Source organism: Symphalangus syndactylus, chromosome 1 (assembly GCF_028878055.3).
Source record: "Symphalangus syndactylus isolate Jambi chromosome 1, NHGRI_mSymSyn1-v2.1_pri, whole genome shotgun sequence".
Taxonomy (NCBI): domain Eukaryota; kingdom Metazoa; phylum Chordata; class Mammalia; order Primates; family Hylobatidae; genus Symphalangus; species Symphalangus syndactylus.
In genome coordinates, this window is record NC_072423.2 from 35,824,716 (window position 1) to 35,845,108 (window position 20,393).

At 51.3% G+C, this 20,393-nt stretch overlaps 1 protein-coding gene across 7 annotated transcripts in view; it reads right to left on the reverse strand.

Moving 5' to 3' along the window:
- Nucleotides 1-957: 957 nt before the first annotated feature.
- The window catches only part of MAPK4 (mitogen-activated protein kinase 4), a 208,451-nt gene continuing 189,015 nt past the window's right edge, over nucleotides 958-20,393 (reverse strand). For 5 of the 7 annotated variants that reach the window (XM_063639964.1, XM_055299055.2, XM_055299065.2 and 2 more), the window contains exons 3-6: nucleotides 17,822-17,966; nucleotides 10,669-10,830; nucleotides 6,601-6,814; nucleotides 958-3,615 (exon numbers count right to left, since the gene is read on the reverse strand). In XM_063639964.1, the coding sequence (XP_063496034.1) occupies nucleotides 2,919-3,615; nucleotides 6,601-6,814; nucleotides 10,669-10,830; nucleotides 17,822-17,966 (1,218 nt within the window). In that variant the 3' untranslated portion in view covers nucleotides 958-2,918. The remainder of the gene's footprint in view (nucleotides 3,616-6,600; nucleotides 6,815-10,668; nucleotides 10,831-17,821; nucleotides 17,967-20,393) is intronic. The other 2 variants (XM_055299075.2, XM_055299083.2) reach the window with 2 other exon arrangements.

Below are 20,393 nucleotides of genomic sequence, written 5' to 3' on the forward strand. Positions count from 1 at the left end.
ATAAATAAAAATAAATAAAGACAAGATCAGACAATATGTAAATGAATGAGCGTAGCTTTGTTCCAATACAACCACTTGGCCTGGAGGCCATAGTTTGCTGATCCCTGTGTTATTCACATAGGGTAGACCTAGGACCCTCCTAACAGAAGTTTTCATCTTAGAATCAGAGGTGGCTGGATGAGATTGTGAACTATTTCCTTTGGGGTGCCCTCTTTCCTTCTTTTTCAGTCCTCCTTCCTCTTTGGTGCTGTTTGCTGTTTGTGCTTCTCAATTCCCTCTCTCCACACTCCATTTCCTACATTCTAGCAGCCCAGGCCTCACATTGGGCTTCAAGTCTTCTCCAATATAAAATTTCAACCAGGTCTCTGGCCTGGCTGTGGCCTCCCTTCACCTGCATCCACTCAGCATGGCCACTCAGCAGACACTTTGGAAATAATCTGATAATTGGCTTAACAGGCTGCTCCTCTTGGCTCAGGTGCATTTCAACAGTAGAAAGTTCTTTTAGCCAAAAGACCTGTATTGTTTAAGGGTCAGCTGTATTTGTTGAATTACAAAAGAAGACTAACAGTTTAATATTACAAAGGGGTTGACTTCAGATGGATGGGATCTCAGGCATCTGTGAGGGGTAGCGCGGGTGGGTATTTTTAGGTGGTTGGTTCCCCCCAATCTCATGATGTTGGCACCTTTCGTGACTAGAGGAGAGAACCAGCCCTGGTCAGAAGGTTTGGTATTAGCTCCAAGATATAGTTTGAAATTCACTATATGGACACCAGGCCTCACCAGATGATTCTGGAATCACCTCCTGATTACCAATCTCTGTAGATTCTCCCCTCCCCAGTCCTTCCCCCACCCCCAAATACAGTGACCTTCATGGGCGCAGGGAAAAGCCAGCTAGGCTCTTAGCACTCTCAAAGACAGGATCAGATAATACATAAATGAATAATACATAAATAAATCTGTGTTCCAATAAAACTTTATTTGGCCTGAACTGATCAAGTTTAATAATGTTTAATAGATTTTTTAAAAACATTAGTAGTTATAACAATTCCTCTGTAATAACAGTTATATACGAACTCCTGGTCAAGGCCAGCAGCTTGTTCCTTTACCAAAAAAAGTAAAGCCGCCCTCTGAGGACAAAATGGCACATGAGGAGTTGTGTACATTTCTTAAAGAAAAAACAAAATAACCCAAACACTTCCTATTTACATATTTTCCATTTAAAAGTTGGTCAGTGTGATTAATTCTGTCGTTAAATATAAGTTTCTAATGTGTTGCAGGTTTCAATGTATAAATTATAGTTTGCTGATTAGATTTAAGGTGCTGTGATGTGAGGATGAATGCAGCCCAAGACCAACTGGGGGCATCCTCTACCTACAGACTGGCTGGACTTTCTGTGGCTATCTTTGGGAGTGTTGGGGGAAGAGAAGGAGCTGAATACCAGTGGCAGAAATGGTAGAATGTTCCTGGGGACCACATAGGGGCTGTCAGTGTCCCCACCCCATGCTTCTGCAGAGGGCTTGTGTCTACACACCATTACTCCATGCTCTCTGAGCACACAGGTTTGCATGCACCAAACTCACCTTAGCCTACACTATGAGGGGCATTGCTGCTTTGAGTCCCTTCCTTTGTCATGAGGTCTCCATGCTGGTGCCTGACCCCTAAGAGCCCTCGCTGTTGACACCCCTCCTTTCATATCTTCCTTTCTGGATTCCTTGACCCCAAGGTCACGACGTGCTCTCCAACACATTTCTGTAGGGTCTGCTGTTTGTCAAGGCTAAATGGATGATCAAACTCTGGAAAGTATTGATGAAGGATGGTGGGTCCCATGTGAAACCTTCTCTCCTAACACATTTGCTCTATGGCAGGACCTCACTGCTGTCCTCCAAATGAGCAGTTCGTGCAGAGAACATTAGGTTCCGAGGTAGGTCTGGAGAGGCGCTGTGGTTAGTTGGGGGGGCCGGGTGTGGGGTGAAGGGGGAGTGCTGGCAGGGAGGTTGGAGGGATTCTTGGAATTGCTGCCTTCAACCTCACTGGGGTAGGACCCCCACTGGGGAAAGAGGGCTGTGTCTTTGCGTGTCAGGAAAGTGCATAGGGAGTGCTGAGGGGGTGTGTGCACAGGCCTGGGAGAAGCGCTGATTTTACCCACAGACCCCAGGCTGCTCTGACCTGAAACGAAGATTTCAGACCATGCAGGGGTGAGGCAAATACAGGGGTGCGACAGATGAGAACATTTAAGTACTCGGGGAGCGAGGAAAGTATGCTTGGTGACTAGGAGAAACAAACTGGTTCAGTTTCTAGTTTCAGAATACAAGAAACATTGCTCTGAATAAAAGAACATCGAACGGTAATGGACAGGGAAGAAACATCTCAGACCAAGTTTCTAAGCAAAAAGCCAGAACGACCCCAGTAGAGGAAGACATTCTATAGTGGACAGACCCTGGCCTGGGGGCCAGGAGACTGGGATTTAAAGCTCGTCCTCACACTAAGCCTGTGATCTTAAGCGAGTATCTCTGCGTCTCTGGGCCTAATTGCCTTTCCTCAGCTGTCAGTTGAGGCTAGTTGGGCCATATGGTTTCGGAGCTACCTCTGCAAGATTTCTCGGCATCCTGCCACCCAGGTGGGGCCCGCAGACTGCTGTCTAAGGCCGTTTCTTCCCTGTGCACCACATGTGGTCTCCCCTTTGCTGGGAAAGTGATCAACCCCTAAGCCAGGGTCCTGTTCAAACCCGCTCCCAGAGGTTAAAGGCTAGTTATTAAGGCAGTTTAAGAAATGGACATTCCTCTCGCTCCTCGGATCCTTCACGTGTTCTGCTAACCCCAAGGCAGCAGAGAGGGGCAGGAAGGGCGGCCGCCTCCTGCCAGCCCCGGCTTTCTCTGGGGGCCTCCTGCTCTGCGGGGCCTGGAGCGGCCCCTCCACCCTCACCACCTTTCTTTGGAGAAGGCCTCGGTCTGCACGAGGTCGCCAGGGTGCTCGGGGATGCACGCACCATTGAGGTCGCCCAGTTTATTGTCCGGCAGGTCCTCGGGCTTGGTGCAGAGCTTCAGGGCGCGGGAGATGAACACGTCCAGGTCGAACTGGGGGCTGGCGCTGCCGTCCACCGGGGCCGGGCGGCCTGGGGGCGAGGCAGACAAGCGGCGCTCGGGGTCTTCGGCGGGCGGGCTAGCGTGCTCGGGGCCGCCCTGCGTGCTCTTGACCCACTGCGCGATCTCCAGAAAGAGGCTGGCCGGCTCGTCCTCGCGCGCCCCCGTGTCTGCCAGCCCCGTGGCCGTAGGGGGCGCGCCGGCCGCCTGCTTCCAGTGCGACAGGTCCAGGATGAGCTTGGGCTCCGAGTAGTGGTGCGGCTTGTTGTCGCGCCACAGCAGCTTGTCCAGGTAGGACGGCGACCCCACCTTGTAGTCGCAGGAGCGCCCGTAGTCGGTCTCGAAGGCGCGCTCCATGGACGAGTGCGACTGCTCTAGGAAGCGCTCGGAGCTGCTGTGCGAGTCCTTGCGCGGGTCCACCTGCACGTCCTCCGCCAGTGGCGCCGAACCCGCGCGCGGGTCGCGCTGCACCTCACTGGCGTCCTGGCACCGGTCGGGCCGCCACTCCAGGTCCGACGACAGGCTCACAGGGTACCTGCAAGGGTACAAACAGAGCGGTGATTGGACGGCCGAGCCAGGTAACTTCCGGGAGGGAGCCAAGCCCTCTAATCCCTGTTTGCCACTCACACACCTGCCTTCCATTCCTTCCGGATCCCCCCTGCCTTCGACCCCCATCCCTCAAGGTGGGAGGGTGATGGGCACGTAATGGCGAGCCTTGGGGGCTCAGCTGGGGACATGGATTGTTCGGCTTAACTCTTGTGTTCTTTTGTACGCATTCAAAACCCTGCAGATATTTCCTGCCCACCTACTATGCGCCAGCACTCACTGTTCTAGACATTACTGAATACAGCAGTGAACAAAACAAACGTCCCTGTCCTCATGAAACTTTCCAGGGGATCCACCTACGCAATGCTTCTCAAACGCTGATAGATGCATGAATCACCTGCGGGTCTTGCTAAAATGCACATGTTGATTGTGTAGATCTGAGATGGGGCCTGAAATTCTAACAAGCTCCCAGCTGCTCTGATGCTGCTGGGCCTTGGACCCACATTTTGAGGAGCAAGGCTCCAGTGAGTGCTTCTCAACCCTGGATCAGATTAGAGTCACATAGGGGAATTAAAAATAAAATAGCATGCCTGCCTCACTGCTTCCTCACGCCAATTCTGACTGAGTAGGTCTAGGGTGGGGCCCTGTATCAGCATGTTTTGAAGACCCCCAAGGTGATTCTAAGGTACAGCCAGGGCTGAGAACCCCTGCCCTGGTGGATCTGGTTGGGGGCCCCATAGCACCTTGCATTGATGCAGGGCAGGTGGGACCTACAGAAAGATTACAGACACCCTCTAGAGAAGCTGAAGATCTTTGGCATTCTGCCCCGTTCGACTGCTCTGCAGCCATGGAGAGTGAAGTCAGCTAGCCAAGAGCAAATGAAGGGCAGATGGGCAGACAGGCGAGCCATCAGCTCTGGCGGAGCCCTCCCTTCCTTGTGCGGGTGCTCTACGTAGAACCCTGGGGTTGTGGGGCAGGCAGGAGCACAGAGGACATCAGCCTGCAGCCAGCTACTCCCTGAGCAGGCCCAACAGATAGACCAAGGAGAGGCAGATTCGGCTGTGTGGGATAGACCTGGCAGCTGCAGCCCACAGAGTGTGACTGGAGAGGCATAGGAAGGCCTCAGCACTGCCCGCCTCCCAGTGATGCTGCTAGGGCAGGAATCTCTCCTAGAGCTGAGCTCTGCCTCCTTGATTGAGTGGCCTTGGGCAGAGATTTCCAGGAGGAAGAGTGTGTGAAGACCCTGACCCTTGGCTGCTGTATTCCAAGTGCCAAACATACATTATCTGTAGTCTTCATAGCAACCCTGTGGACTTTGTGTTATCACCCCCGCTTTACAGTTGGGAAACTAGCATTCCAAGAGAGTAAGTAGCTTGCCCACAGCAACAAGATCGTTTGTCATCCTCTTCCCTCGGGCAGGTGTGATGGCAAAGGTCGGGAGCACAGGTGAGGTGCACCAGGTTTAGGGGTGGTCAGGGTGGACAGGCAGCAACAAATCCTCTGACAGTTTTTCCTGGCACAACCCTATGCCACAGTCGCAGAAAGTATATGATGACTCTCCTTGAGCCTCCAGGCTCTCTGGAGGAAGGGGATGGGGCCGCAGGAACCACAGTCAAGGGCAGGCCTGCCTCAGGGGTGGCAGAAGACAGAGTCTTCATTAATCTCTATTTGCTGGCAATGCTTGAAAACAACAATTGACAACAACAAGCCAGCAAACCTGTCCAAAAATAGCAGCGTTGCCCTGGCCCTCCCTCAGTGCCTCCTTAATCTGAAACCTGTCATCTGTCAAATGACTAAAAAGGAGAAATTGCTCATCTGTCACTTATGTAACTAGCTGTCACATTCCCCCGGCAGTGGGACTCCCAGTTAGGCCCCCTCGGAGTCCTAGCTGCTTGAGCCCTCGACTGCTGTTTCTAAACTGAGCAGCTACCAGCACTCCCTCCCAGAATTAGCAGATGGTGATGCCCAAATGTTTAGCTGCCTGATCTAGGAACGTCAGAACAGGAAAAGATCTAAGAGATCATTACGTGCCTAGGCAGAAATTGTTTAAAAATACGTCTTCTACCCAACGCTGATTCATTGGTAGTGGCTTCCAGGGACACCTATTGAGGATTCTGTAGCCAAGCCCAGTTTAGCAGAAAATGGTCCTATAATTGCTTAGCAGCGTCTGACATGGATGCAGATTGCAGAGGCCCATCAGGGGCGTGACATGATGCCAGTCTCTTAACCTTGGAGCTGAAGCTTCCTTGTGTGTCAATGGGCAATAATAATGTAGCCCCCGTTAATGGCATTTTTTTTTTTTTTTTTGACAGGGTCTCACTCTGCAACCTCAAACTTCTGGGCTCAAGGGATTCCCCAGCCTCAGCCTTCCCAGTGTCCGGGACTACAGCTGTGTGCCACCATGCCTGGCTAATTAAAAAAATTTGTAGAGATGAGGTCTTGCTTTGTTTCCCAGGCTGGTCTGGAACTACTGGCCTCAAGCGATCCTCCCACTTTGGCCTCCTAAAGTGCTGGGATTACAGGTATGAGCCACCGAACCTGGTCTTTAATGGCATTTTTAAGAGTTACCAACATGAAACATGGGATAGCATTTTGTAATGGTAATCTCTGCTTTGTTTTTTTGCCTTGCCTTGTTGCAGTTTACTTTTCAAGGGCAAGTTCCCAGGCTGCTAGAAGTGAGCGCCTACCATGGTGTTCACTAAATCCTTGGGGAGCACTGTATTGAACCCCATGTTCAGTAGACTCATGGTGAGGGAAGCTGGGGGTGTTGCAGAAAGGAAGGCCTCTGACCCACATGTGCAGCTCACACTGGTCATTTACTGGGGACAAGAGAAAGGCAGGAAGCTAAGCTGGAGAAGTCGTCCAATGAGCTATGCAACTTGGGAGACAGAGGGAAAGGTCATGGAGGATTAGAGGCAAAATAGAGATGGGAGGACAGGGAAATGTGGGCTCTGGAACCCAGGGCTGCGAGCACCTGGAACTGCACGTGTCCCAGTTGGACAGCTGGCTCTGGTTAGCGGCCATCAGCACGATGTCGTCGATCTCATCCTCAATGCGGAAGGGGTGTTGCGAGGTGGGCTCGTCCTCAGGGCACGAGTATGGGCTCATGTAGGGGTGTTGCAGCCCCATCTCAGCTGTTAGGCGATCCATGGGGTTAAAGGTCAGGATCTTCTCCAGAAAGTCGATGGCTGCAGGGAGCAAAGCCGGACATGAAGGTCATTTGTTGCCCTTGTTGAGCTCAGAAGGAGATTCCTCAGCACGGTGACATTCTGTGCTGGTGTCTGTGCTTCTGCATTTGTCAAAAGGTTTTTAGCCATTTTCTTTCTCAAGACCCTTGTCACAATCCAGTGACAAAGGCAGAGCAGATGCTGCCTTCTAGATTTTGTAAATGAATTAAACAGACTCAGAGGATCAAGTGACTTGCTCAAGGTCCAGCCTCAGCCTGGGTTTCTCCAGAGACAGAGCCAGAGACAAGGCTTGGGGTTGTAGGTAGTTTATGTGGTGGGGGATCCCAGCAAGCACAGGTGGGGGAGTGAGGGGGAACCAGAACAAGGCACACTCATGACAGGTTACTCCTGTGGGCATCTGGGATCCTCCAGAGACAGTGTGGGCCACACTCAGAGGTGGTTCCCCTTGCGGGGCAGGGAAGCTGGGATATTTATATACCAACTTCCCTTTGTCATGGCTTAAGGGGCTGCTGGAATGGGATGGAGGAGCCTGCTCCTGAGGAAGCCCTGAGGCTGGAGTGCCAGGTACAGCAGTAAAAAGCCTTAGTGAGAAAGATGAAGGCTGCAGTCGAGGGGTGAGACAGGGTCTCCACAGCCCAGAGCTCCTGGGTCCGAATCCAGAGCTCTTCCTACCATATGCTGCCCCTGGAAGTTCAACAAAGGCAGACAGCCTTGATAGATGGATAGATATTACAGATACTGAAAAACCAGGCTGAATTCCCCTGCTCTGCCAAGCAGTAGTCCTTTCATGTCTGGATCAAGGGGGAGTTCTGGGCAGTGGGAACCTGGGGAAGGGAAGGGACACTCAGAAGCCTTATGCGAGAGGCTGTTTGCTAACCAGCACGAATGTATGCCAGAATTCAGCAGATGGCAGCTCTGCACACAGGCACTGGTGACCCTTCCCTTGAGCAGGGGTGGGTACCCTGGGAGCTCTGCTCTTGGAGCTCTGCCCTGGGTTATCTCAGGGCAAGGTCTAGCCTAGAAGTTTGGATTCCTTCTCAGCACTGGCATCTCTGGAGGTCTGCTTAAATCATGACTTGGCTCCTCATGTTACAGCCCACGTGGAGAGGGAGAAATGGAGCTGAGCTCAAGGCCCAGGCTGCCCATCCCTCCGAGGGACTCCCTGGTGGGCCTCAGCCTGCACCATTAACCTGCCCCTCACACCAGCCCTGGATCTCCTTGCAAGAAAATTCATCAGTGATTCAGGAAATCTATGGATTCAGGAGGTCACTGGCCTCCCAGGAGGACGTAGTGCTGCAATGTAACCCTAGACCCCCGAATTAGTTAAGCACCAGTAACTCTGATCACCCTGAACAGTCTGATGCTCAGAGTGTGTTTCTGGGTCTGGAGCTGCAAACTTAAAAGAGGATCTGCCTGACAAATTCCTAGGACTGGAAGAATCAGGCAGTCTAGTGCGGGGCCCAGCTTCAAGTCTGGGCAGGTCTTTCTCTCTTTGGGCCTCTGGCCCCTTTTTTGGCCCCAGCCATGACTTGACCTTTTGACAAGGAAATGAGAGAATTAAAGCTCTAAAGACTGAGGCAGGCAGTATCATCTTTAAAAAAGATGAGTACCACCACCGGGACAGTGGCTCATATCTGTAATCCCAGGACTTTGGGAGGCCAAGGCAGGAGGATTGCTTGAGCCTAGGAGTTTGAAATCACCCTGGGCTTGTTTCTAGCAAGACAAGTAGTTGGCCAGGTGGGCCAGTAGTGGGTTGTCTCTACAAAAAAATTTTAAAATTAGCCAGCCAAGGTGGCGCATGCCTGTGGTGCCAGCTACTCGGGAGGCTGAGGTGGGAGGATCACTCGAGCCCTCGAGGCTGAGGTTGTAGTGAGCCGTGATGATACCACTGCACTCCAGCCTGGGTGACAAGCGAGACCCTGTCACAAAAGAAAAAGAGTCAAGTACCAACCCCAGAGCTGCTCCACAGACTCCATCACGGATGAAAATCTGCTCTTCCCTCTCCCTGACAGCTGATCCTCCTACAGGTCCCCAGGTACTTCTGGGAAGCCCAAACACTAGGAAATTCTTCATTTCTTTTTTTTTTTTTTTTTTGAGACAGGGTCTCACTTCTGCCATCTAGGTTGGAGTACAGTGAAGGGAATACATCTCACTGCAGCCTCAACTTTCCAGGTTCAGGTGATCTTCCCGCCTCAGACTCCCAAGTAGCTGAGACCATAGGCGTGCACCACCATGCCCAGCTAATGTGTTGTATTTTTAGTGGAGACGGGGTCTCCCTATGTTGCCCAGGCTGGCCTGAAACTCCTGGGCTCAAGAGATCCACCCGCCTCGGCCTCCCAAAGTGCTGGGATTACAGGCGTGAGCCACCACACCTGGCCCAGAAAATTCTTCCTTTTATCAAACTTAAATCCCCCTTTAACTTCTACCCTAGGGCCTACCTCTGCCTTCAGTGGTTCCCCCAAAGCAGCATGTCCTCTCTGTCCCACGATTTCCCCTCTCCTGTTTCAAGGCAGCAGTCATGTCCCATGTGACACCCTCATCCTGGCACCCTGCTGGCCTGCCTTTCCCGGCCCCTCCTGCAGTGAGAAATGGCTGTGTGCTTGGGGCTGATGGAATGGGGGTGGAAGGGCTGTGTGTACCCTACTTCCAGGCCTGACCCAGAAAAACCTCCCGCAAGAGTCTCTGCTCTCTCTTCCCCTGGCTTTGGCTGGAAGGGAATGCCCGAGGTGACCTTGAAAGCCACCTGCTGAAGATGGCAGAACTGATGGCCTGGGTCCCGGGCGCAGCCACTCGTCCTCCCCTGCCCATCCACGCTCCCAACTCTGCCTGGATGTGAAGTAAACAATGAATAAACTGTAAGTGGGTTAAGCCACGCAGATTTCAGGGTTATCTGCTACCATACAAGCTTCACCTTAACTCCTAAGCCACCGCCCCTCAGAAACTCCTCCTCCCTAGGCTCACCCTCCCCAGATGTTTTTAAGGCATTTCTTAGATAACGAAGCTTCTGTACAATCTTGTCACTTTCCTCTGGCCCAGCGGATTCCAAACTGAGCTGCTCAGAGCCCCAGGGGTTCTGGAAGGGTTCTCAGGAGCATGTCTGGAGATTGAGAGGCAGGTGGGCAGGACACAGCCCCTCAACCTTGCTTCATCCAGAGCCCACCTTTCACCGTGCTGCACCTGAGTTTTTGTCACCAGATTCATCACCTTTGGTCTATTTCTGTCCTGTAATAAATGGAGCTCAGAATTAGTGCTCCCAGTGTGGCCTTGGGGCTTGCCTCCCTTGTTCTGCACCTGTCACGAGATGGAAGTTTCTGCTGCTGAGGGATGCTGTCACCTAGACTGAGTCTCCTGAGCCTCTGAAAGCTAGAGGCAACTAGAGCCTTTGGCCTCTTCCCAGGCCTGCCAGGCCTTGAATATACAGTAGAGGGAGTAAGCCTGAGGAGTAAAGGGCCTTGCCTGAGGCCACGCAGCTCATCACTGGTGGAATGGGACCTGGGTCTTGCCCTCAGGCTGAGGAAGCTCCTGTTCTTTGCACCACACCATGCCTTCCAGGACAAAAACGTGAGGGAGGATGAAGGAAAGAGAGGGAGGAAGGTGAGTGAGGAAGATGAGAAGCAAAATGCAGCAGAAACGAGGGTAGAACACTAATGACTGCCCCTAATGGACTCCTGAGGCCCAGCATCCACAGCTTGGAAGTAGTTAGGGCAAAGGCCCACTGGCAGGGGAGCCTTGACTTTTATATCCAAGGACCATGCTTTGCCCTTTTGGAAGAAGACCTGCCTGCCCCCTACCCCGCAAGGTGGAGCCTAGCTCATCCTCCCAGGACACTTGGCCTGGCTGCCAGGCTCGGGTACCTTCACTGTTCACTTCGGGGAGCAGCTTGCGCAGAGGCCTCTTCACCTCCCAGGTGCTGCTGACAAAGGAAGGCATCACCCTGAGCAGCTCGTCCTTGTCTTCCTCCCGGATTACAGGGATGGTCTCCAGGATGAGTTGCATCTGCTCCAGCTCATGGGCCCCTGGGGAGGCAATGCCAGATGGTTAAGTGTGCTGCCCAAGGGGCTGTGGTGTGCAGTAGCCCACAAGCAGTGCCAGGTGTTCTGGAAGGAACAACACAGGGCAGTGGGGCAGCAGTGGGCTGGGACCGGGGTTCTGGTCTTCATTTGCTGCACAACTGTGGGCAGGTGGCTGACATCTCTGGGGCTTGGCTTTGTCAAAAGTAGAAAGAAGGGGTTGAATCTGGTAGTCTGCAAGGCCCCATCTATGCCCCTAGCATTCTGTGTCTCAGACCAGCTGGATATAAGTCAGCACCAAAGAACGGGAACAGCCTGGCTCAAGGCCTTCCAAGTGCAACTTCCCATAGGCCTCTCTGCACAATCTTTACTAGGATGGGGAGGAAACAGTTTTAAGGCTGGAAATGAGCCATACCTTTTGGTTTCCAATTAAGAGGCTTCCATCTAGGAAACTTTCAAGAGAAAAACAAATCAGGAATAACAAATTGGGTTTGGGATGTGTCTTGAGCACATGGCCTCTGTGATCCTTGGAAGAAGGAAGGCAGGCTATGCCAAGTTTGCAGGGCAACTTTGGTGGGACAGGATGGACTCAAGCATTCATTCCCTCATTCCATAAATAGTTATTTATTGAGCACCTTCTCCATGCCAGGCATCACGCTGGATGCTGGGAATGAGCGAGGCATAGTTTTCATTCATAAGAAGCTTCAGTCTTTGTCTCAGAAACTCAACTCGTCTCCCACACCCAGGCAACCACTGGCCACCATATGGCATTTCTGGCATTGGACAGATGGGTCTCCTTGCTGTCCTTCTCTGACCTCCAGGCTGTTCTTCTGTTACTTCCATTTTCTCTTTTTTGATTGAGTTGCCTTTCCACTTAGCTCTACTAGGTTAAAACCTCAGCCGTACCTCTCCTTCCTCAAGAAGTCTTCCTTGCCCATCCAGCTGCACAGAGGGCCCTCCCCTTGCCATGAATTCCCATGGGATTCCAATCTTTCCGTCATCCAGCCTAGGATGAGGGCTCTCCCAGGTCCACCCCGAAGTTCCCTGTGTGGCCCTAAGCACATGTGAATACTGACCAAGGAAGTGCCTGCAGCCTCAGGCTCTCTCCTGAAGAGGTCCTTTTGGCCTCTCCCTGCAGTGGACTCATTGGGTCAGTTCAGTGCTCTGGAAGCCCCCTGTGGGGTCCTGTCTCCAAATGTGTACTCCACACCACTCACCAGGGGACCATGAGGTCAATGGGTGATCAAGCTGCAGACAGAGATGGTGGGACCTTGCTCCCAAGCCCCTTACCCCTCTCCTGTGTGACACACAAATCAGTAATACACAACCTTCTGCTTGGAGTAGCTCCTTCAACCACAGTGGGGGCGGGGGCAGAGAATGAGCCTCTTTCACTTGTCTGCTCCTGCCCGAGATCAATGGTGTCATATGGGAGGCAGCCAGTGGGGCCTCCCTGGGAATCCATGGCCTGGGGCAGAAAGCAAGAGCTTTGGTGGCAGACAGCCCTGGAGGCAGACCTAGCTCCCCCACCCCTTGTGGAATGAGGATGATTATTTATACTTGGAATGAGTATTATAAGGAGTCGAGTGTGTTGGCAGATGAAGGCTCCAGGAGAAATACCTTGCTTGTAGCAGATGTTTAATAACTCTTGACTTCCTTTGCTTCTAGGAGCGGGGAAGAGTGGCTTTGAGAGAAGCTGATGGAATAATTCCACCTTGGGGATTTATGTCCTAATCATCCCTGAGTGATTCTTTGTGACAGACGTCACTTGGGGGAGGCATCTTAACACTGAGTCTACTAAGCCACCACTGAAAATGGGAGAAGGTGTGAAGCATGGAGGATACTATGGTCAATGTCCATTTCCTACTGAAAGGTCCTTTCCATGTCCCACCAGCTGTTGCCTTCCCTGCCTCTCTTGCAACAAGGGGAGGCCATGTGATTCAATCAAACAGGGACAGGAATCTCCTGGAAGGACTTCCAGGGAAGATGTTCCTCCCTGGTAAGAGAGAAATGCGAGGAGAGCTGTTTTGCTGCCCTGGCTGACCCCTCCCTACCTTTCTTCGTTGGACACTTCTGCATGAGAACCTGAAAGCAACTGCAAGCATCTCGTCACCACAGACAGTGAGCCTGAAGATGAGAAGCCAATAGACTGTGGATTATACAGTCTCGTCTGGGCTCTCGGTGAGTCACCTGCCTGCTGTGGCATGGAGAAGCCCAGCTCTCCTCCGTCTGGCCTGAAGGTTGTCAGCCTGATGGAAGGGCAGCTGGAGCAGAGCCCTATGAGCTGAGGGTTCAAGGCCGGGAGAACGGAGGCAGCCAGGCACCTATGACCCAGATCGTGGTGGCAGGGCCAGGGATGTTGAGCTATCCAGGGCTTAGTGGCTATGGCTGGAGTGGGAAGAATCTTTGAGTCAGAGTCCAGGGTGAGACCTCTCTCCCACCTGTTCCTCCTTTCTCCCCTGCCTTGAATTGGCTGGAAAATATGGAACTGGGAGGTCTGTGCAATTTCAGTTGGAAAAATAAGATAGCAGGATGGCTCACCCTGGGCACAGATAGGTTCACTGTGTATTAGTTTTTTGTGTGTGTTTAACGCTTTTATGTCCCTCGCTGGACCATCAGACCTTTGAGGACAGAGACTATGTCTTACTCAGTCTTGTATCCCCAGCACGTGGTCAAGGAGCCACCCAAAGCACAAAATCCACCAGATGGAAAACTGTAGGGGCTCCTGAGAGTCCAGGGGCAAATGAAGATATTTGTACTCAGGGCCTAAATGCTTGGACATAAGCCCTGACTTCAGCTTCATCTGAATTTCCTGTCATTGTTTTTATTTTACCTTTTTTTTTTTTTTTTTTTTTGAGACGGAGTCTTGCTCTGTCGCCCAGGCTGGAGTGCAGTGGCATGATCTCGGCTCACTGGAACCTCCACCTTCCTGGTTCAAGCAATTCCCCTGCCTCAGCTTCCCAAGTACCTGGGATTACAGGTGCATGCCACCATGCCCAGCTAATTTTTTTGTATTTTTAGTAGAGACGGGGTTTCACCATGTTGGCCAGACTGGTCTCAAACTCCTGACCTCAGGCAATCTGCCCGCTTCGGCCTTCCAAAGTGCTGGGATTACAGACGTGAACCACCATGCCCAACCTATTTTACCTTTTCTTGTTACTTAATGTTACATTAACATATAATTAGCATTAACATATCATATTAATATATGTTTTATATATAGCATGTATTTTATTTTATTTATTTTTATTATTATACTTTAGGTTTTAGGGTACATGGTACATGTGCACAATGTGCAGGTTTGTTACATATGTATCCATGTGCCATGTTGTTTTGCTGCACCCATTAACTCGTCATTTAGCATTAGGTATATCTCCTGATGCTGTCCCTCCCCCTCCCCCCACCCCACAACAGTCCCCGGAGTGTGATGTTCCCCTTCCTGTGTCCATGAGTTCTCATTGTTCAATTCCCACCTATGAGTGAGAACACTATAGCATGTATTTTAAATACTTACTGGAAGAAGTTAGCATCATGAATGAAAGAGTGACGAGCCCAGCATAGCACTGAATAATTCCCTCATTGCTGTGATTGAGAGATGACATTTTCTGGGTCTCTCATTACTCCTTATTAGATAAATCTGCTCCTATGGCGCCTAAGATTTAACCGTGCCCAATATAAATATTTTCTTGGCAGGCTGGGTGCAGTGGCTCATGCCTGTAATCCAGCACTTTGGGAGACTGAGGCAGGTGGATGATTTGAGGTCAGAAGTTTGAGACCAGCCTGGCCAACATGGCAAAACTCCATCTCTACTAAAAATACAAAATTAGCTGGGCGTGGTGGCACATGCCTGTAATCCCAGCTACTCGGGAGGCTGAGACATGAGAATCGCTTGAAATGGGGGGTGGAGGTCACAGTGAGCCAAGATCATGCCGTTGCACTCCAGCCTGGGGGACAGCACGAGACTCTGTCTCAAAACAAAAACGAAACACACAATAAAGACTTTCTTAGCTATTCAGACATGGCTTTCTCTTAATGTCCTGCTGGTGTTCCCTCAGAAAGGCCACTGGTAGCCATTTCTTCTTCTCTGAGCTCATTTTCCCACCCTGCATTATTTGAAACCAAATCACCTGTTAAACAAGAGGTGAGCTGTCCCGGGCCCCTTCTAGGGCTGGCATCTAGAATTCTGTCTCAAGACCCTAAGTTCCCTGGGGAGGGCCTTGTCTGACTTTCTCCCCCTGCCTCCTCACTGTCCCTTTGTCCCACAGCAATCCCTCTCCCCATCCTTAGCACTATGTTCTGTGCACACAGCAGATGAGCAGCTGTGAGAGCCAGGGGCTTTGACAGGGAGTGACAGCTCCTTTTCACCTGTAGGCTTAGGCGGTCTGCAGTGCCCATGAGCTAATTATTACACTAGCTGCCCGTATGTGGTCACTCTACAGTGAACAAGAACAACAGGCCAGCAACTGAGATTGTCAGCTCCCCGTGGGGCCACAGGGAATCTCGAGTAGCCCTGCCACTTGCAAGCTCAGGTTTGTAGACAGATTTCAGGGTGGAGGGAGCCCACAGGGATACTAGGGACACACCTTTGCTCTTAGGGGATACCAGAAGGGCCACTGCTGTCTTATATTTTGTGGGATTCAGGGGCTTTAGTGGGGGGAATCTTACTAGGTCTTGGGGTTCTGAAAGGGGGCTGGGGTGAGGCTATCCTACTCCCTCTCTCTCCCCGTCCCTTCCCAACATGGAAGGGTGGGGTAGCCCCAGGAGCCTAGGCCTACCAGTGCAGGCTATGAGTGCTGGCCATGCCTCCTGTGAGCTGACTGCCAAGAGAAAACACGCTCCCCCTGGGCCACACTGCAGTCACTGATCAAGCAAGGAGGTGGGTGGGGACTTCTCAGGCCTTCCAGCTTTCATGTCCTTTTCCGTTCCCTGGACACTCAGCTTCCCAGCGTCTGCCACTCTGATACTCGCTTCAGATCTCTCCTCCCCTGAGCAGCTCTGGGTGATGACACAAAGTCCAGGGTGGATGTGGGGAGGACAGGCTGACAACAAGGGCAGTGAGTGTCCCAGGAACTGAGGATGTGGGGCTCTGCGGCCAGGATAGTAGATAAGTGAGCCACATCAGTCTCACAGCCAGAATGATGTGGGACCAACTGTGGAGAGGGAGGCTGTGACGCAGGTGCCAACAGCCTCAGTGTGGGGGATGACGGGAGATGAGATGAGGTGCTGGCACGGGAGGACAAGGTAGAGAAGAGGAAGGGCCATCTGGTGGGCCACAGAGGAGGGCTGCTTTGTTAATAGCAGGCAAGCAATGGTGAGCAAGGAGGATGCAGAGGCTCTATCCCGCTCTGTGTACAGGGCATGGAAGAAAGGATAGCCTCAACTCAAAAAAACCGAGGGGAGATGGTGTCCCCTGAGAAGCAGGGTAGGCTGAGGAGGCGGGGAGAGCACTCACAGGGAGGCTGAGGCCAAGACAGTGTGGTTAGGAGGACAGGGCAGGGCTGCAAGCACTGAGAAGAGAGGTCAGGCAGGAGGACCAGATATGAGGCCCAGAGTTCTGTAGGGGTATGGAATCCAGGCAGAGGACAGGTGGCAAGGAGGCAGGCCCACAGGGCTCTGTCTGCCATGCTGCAGCCAGAGCATGTGGAGACTGGCCTCACCATGGTCCTCTACCAATGGTGGTTTGGAACATTTCTGGGCTTCCAGCCTCTGCAAAGTTAGACTGGGTGGAGGGGGTGGATGAAAATTATTTGAGTAAGTGACAGCAGCATTTAGGGCTGAGTGTGGAAACTTGGGAAGGGCTGAGGGACATAGTGCAGAGGAAGAGCTCATGGCGGTTGAGAAGCAACTGAGGGGGGCTTACCAGAGAGGGAGGAGGAGACCCAGGGAGCAGAGGGTTTCAAGAAGGAGGTGACTATCATCGCTGACTACTGCTACAGAATGAGGCTGAAATGGGTTCCCTGGATTAAGAACATGGCAGTTTGGGTCGGAACAGCTTCAGACAGATGGAGGCGGAGTGAGCCACACTGCAGAGTGAGGAGAGAATGGAAGAGAGGGAGTGAAGAGAGAGAGCAAGTGCTCTTCCAAGCAAAGAGGGAGAGTGCGAGAATGAGTATGAAGTGCAATGGGAGAGCCAAGAAGGATGACTCATGCCCTGGGGAATTAGGAGAGACACCATGGAAGACAAGACATAAGCTGGGTTTTGAAGGTTCAATAGGAGTTTTCTAAGCAGAGAAGGAGGTCTTTCTGCCAAAGTGAACAAAAAATGATGATAGATTAGGAAAACAGTGGGTCACTTGGTGTGGCCGAAGGACAGGGAACAGTGGCAGGGAGGGAGGAGGAAGCGGCTAAAAATGTAGGGTGTGTGTGTTTGCAGCCATCAGTCTCAAGATGTTTGAGTATAAGTGTGTCTAAGTCCATTCAGGCTGCCATAACAAAGTACCATAGCCTAGGTGGCATATAAACAACAAACACTTATTTCTCACAGTTATAGAGGCTAGAAAATCCAATATTAAGGAGATGGCAGATTCGGTGTCCGGTGAGAGGCCCATACCTCATAGATGATGCCGTCTCAGTGTGTCCTTACACAGTGGAAGGTGCAAACAAGCTCCCTCCAGCCTCATTTACAAGGCACTAATCCCATTCATGAGGGCTCCATCCTCATGACCTAATCACCTTCCAAAGTCTCCACCTCCTAATAGCATCACCTTGGGGGTTAGGATTTCAACCTGTGAATGTTAGGGGAACACAAGCATTTAGGCCATAGCAAAGTAGTTACTTGATTGCAAAAACTTCTGTGCTCAAAAGGCTACTATTTTTTCAGCCTCTCCAGTATTTTTGCCTGACAATATAATAAGGTGCCTCCAAATAGTTTCATAAATGCCACAGAAGTAATTTCAGCAAAAGATGAGCATGTCTTGTGATTCTAAGTGTTTTGCACTCAGTTCCCCTTTCTATGGAACGACACCAGATGAGAAGGAAGGTGGCATAGTTAGCAACTCACCAGCAAAGAGCATTCTCCCCGTAAGCATCTCAGCCAGGATGCAGCCGGCGGCCCACATGTCGATGGCTTTTGTGTAGTTATTGGGGGAGAGGAGCAGTCGTGGGGAACGGTACCACTTTGTTACCAACCCTTCTGACAGATAACCCTGAAAGACAAAATTTCTGGTTCCACTGATCAGTCATTTTTGGATACCCTTCCTCCCACACCTCTTCCAGTTTCCCCTCGCATGAAACAGACCTCTTTCAGGGTCCCTTTCATTCTTGCCCCTTTCCCATTGATCTTGAAGGAGCATGAGTGAACAGAGGTCTGGTTAGAGGGGCTGGGCCTGGTTTGTGGGGTTCAAATGCTTTGGTGAGAGAATCTTATGAGATCCAAGGGTTCTCCTTTGTAGAAAGGAGTTCAGGTTATCAATATTTCAGAAGAAATGATTTCCCACCCCACCTTGATGTAACTCTGCCCTCGTCGAGTAAGAAGATGGATAAACAGGAGCTCTGTTCAAGTTCATTACTGCCAGCAACAAAGTAACCATGAGACACTGGTGTTTTCTTTATCCAGTGGATGAATCTCAGAAGTAGCAGACCAGGTCATGACAGGAGCTAAGAAAGTTTCTTTCCAGCTCTTCCTTTTTTTTTTTTTTTTTAATGAAAAACAAGAACCTCCTGAATTTTTAACTCCTAACTATCTTCCTATGGTTACTTGTTCTTCACAGTCTTTAAAAAAACATAAAGAGGATTTTTTGTTTGTTTTTGTTTTCTTTGAGACAGGTTCTCGCATTCTGTCGCCCAAGCTGGGATGCAGTGGTGCAACAGTGGCTCACTACAACCTCTGCCTCCCAGGCTCACGGGATCCTCCCACCTCAGCCTCCCAAGGAGCTGGGACCACAGGCGCACACCAATACACCCAGTTAATTTTTGTATGTTTTGTAGAGATGGGGTTTCGTCATGTTGCCCAAGCTGGTCTCAAACTCCTGAGCTCACGCAGTCTGCCCACCTTGGCCTTTCGAAGTGCTGGGATTACAGGCATAAGCCACTGCGCCTGGCCCTTAAAGGGGATTTGTTGATATGTTTCAGAAGCCACAGGGCTGAGAAGAATTTGGGAAGGTGCAGTGTCTTCTGCCAAGCTGGTGCAAGAGAAGCCCCCGGAAGGGGAGATGGGAATATATGGGAAGCTCCATTCCCAGGTCTAGGGGCAGACACAGTGGACCAGGGTCCTCCTGTCAGCTGAGCTGAGCCCTGGGTGTCTGAATGGGAGAGGTTCTGGGGCCCACAACATGGTACTGGTGATCAGAATTCAAGAGAGGAGTTGCAGTCGAGTGGATGGGGTGAAATTTAGGATAATTTTCTACAAAAAAGAAAATCTTTAAAGAATACTCAGAAGTGGAGACCCAATTTTATTAAAAGAGCTCAAATCAATAAGCATATTGGCTCAAAAAAAATCTTCAAATAGCCTTCTGCCCAAGGCTGCGGGGTGAGGATAGTTTCAGCTCCATTTGGATGTAGAGAGGATCATGTCTCTGTAATCAGACCCGGTCTCCCCAAGCGGGGCATGCCCATGCACAGGGTGGCCAAGGAGGGAGTGAGCAGGACAGCAGGCACACTCGGCACACAAGTGGGTGCGTCTGCACGCGGCTGTTGCAGGCCAGCTGGGGCCAGCCTCTTGTGTGAGGCTTTGTGACATCACTGCTCTGAGAAGACATGAAGTGCACACTCCCACAGTTCTCTGTGACCACCACTCAGAGCACAAGAAACAAGATGGGAGTGGCCCCTTCCTAATCGTCTCTTTCCTCCTGCCACCTTGTTCCCACTGGGAGGCAGATGAACATGGTTTCCTTTCTAGACCCTTTTAAGGGGCCTTGGGACCTTCGTCAGCTATTGCTCCCATCCACCCATTTTGCTGTCCCTTTAGAGTCATGCATAGCCCATGGGAGGCTTTGACTTTAAAAGCTTCAAAGGTGTTTGGGAAATAATCTAGCAGCAGCTGCCATGTGAGGAGCATAATTAGGGGCCCCCGAAGGATCTAGAGAGAAGGTATAATTAAAGCTCTGAGCATTCTCTTTGCAGAGGCGGCAGGGAAGCAGCCCTCGATCCCAGCTGCCTGCCAGGGAATTCAGAACAGCCTGGATCAAAGTCACTCCAGAAGGGTGGGCACTCCGAGCTGCTCCAGCAAGCCCGTGCTGGGTGGTCACCAGTTCTGATCTGGAGCCAAGTCTCCTGTGCCTGCCCTTGCTGTGCCCCCACTGCCTGATCTCTTGCATGTGGGAGTTGGAAGGTTGGGGGAGAAGGCTCAATCCAATAAACTTTCTACTACACCCTTTAATGATAATGTGCCTACTAATCCCTCACGGGTATGATGAATTTATTTATTTATTTATTTATTTAGAGACGGAGTCTCACTCTGTCGCCCAGGCTGGCGTGCAGTTGTGCTAGCTCTGCTCACTGTAAGCTCTGCCTCCTGGGTTCATGCCACTCTCCTGCCTCAGCCTCCTGAGTAGCTGGGACTGTAGGTGCCTGCCACCACGCCCAGCTAATTTTTTTTTTTGTATTTTTAGTAGAGATGGGGTTTCACCGTGTTC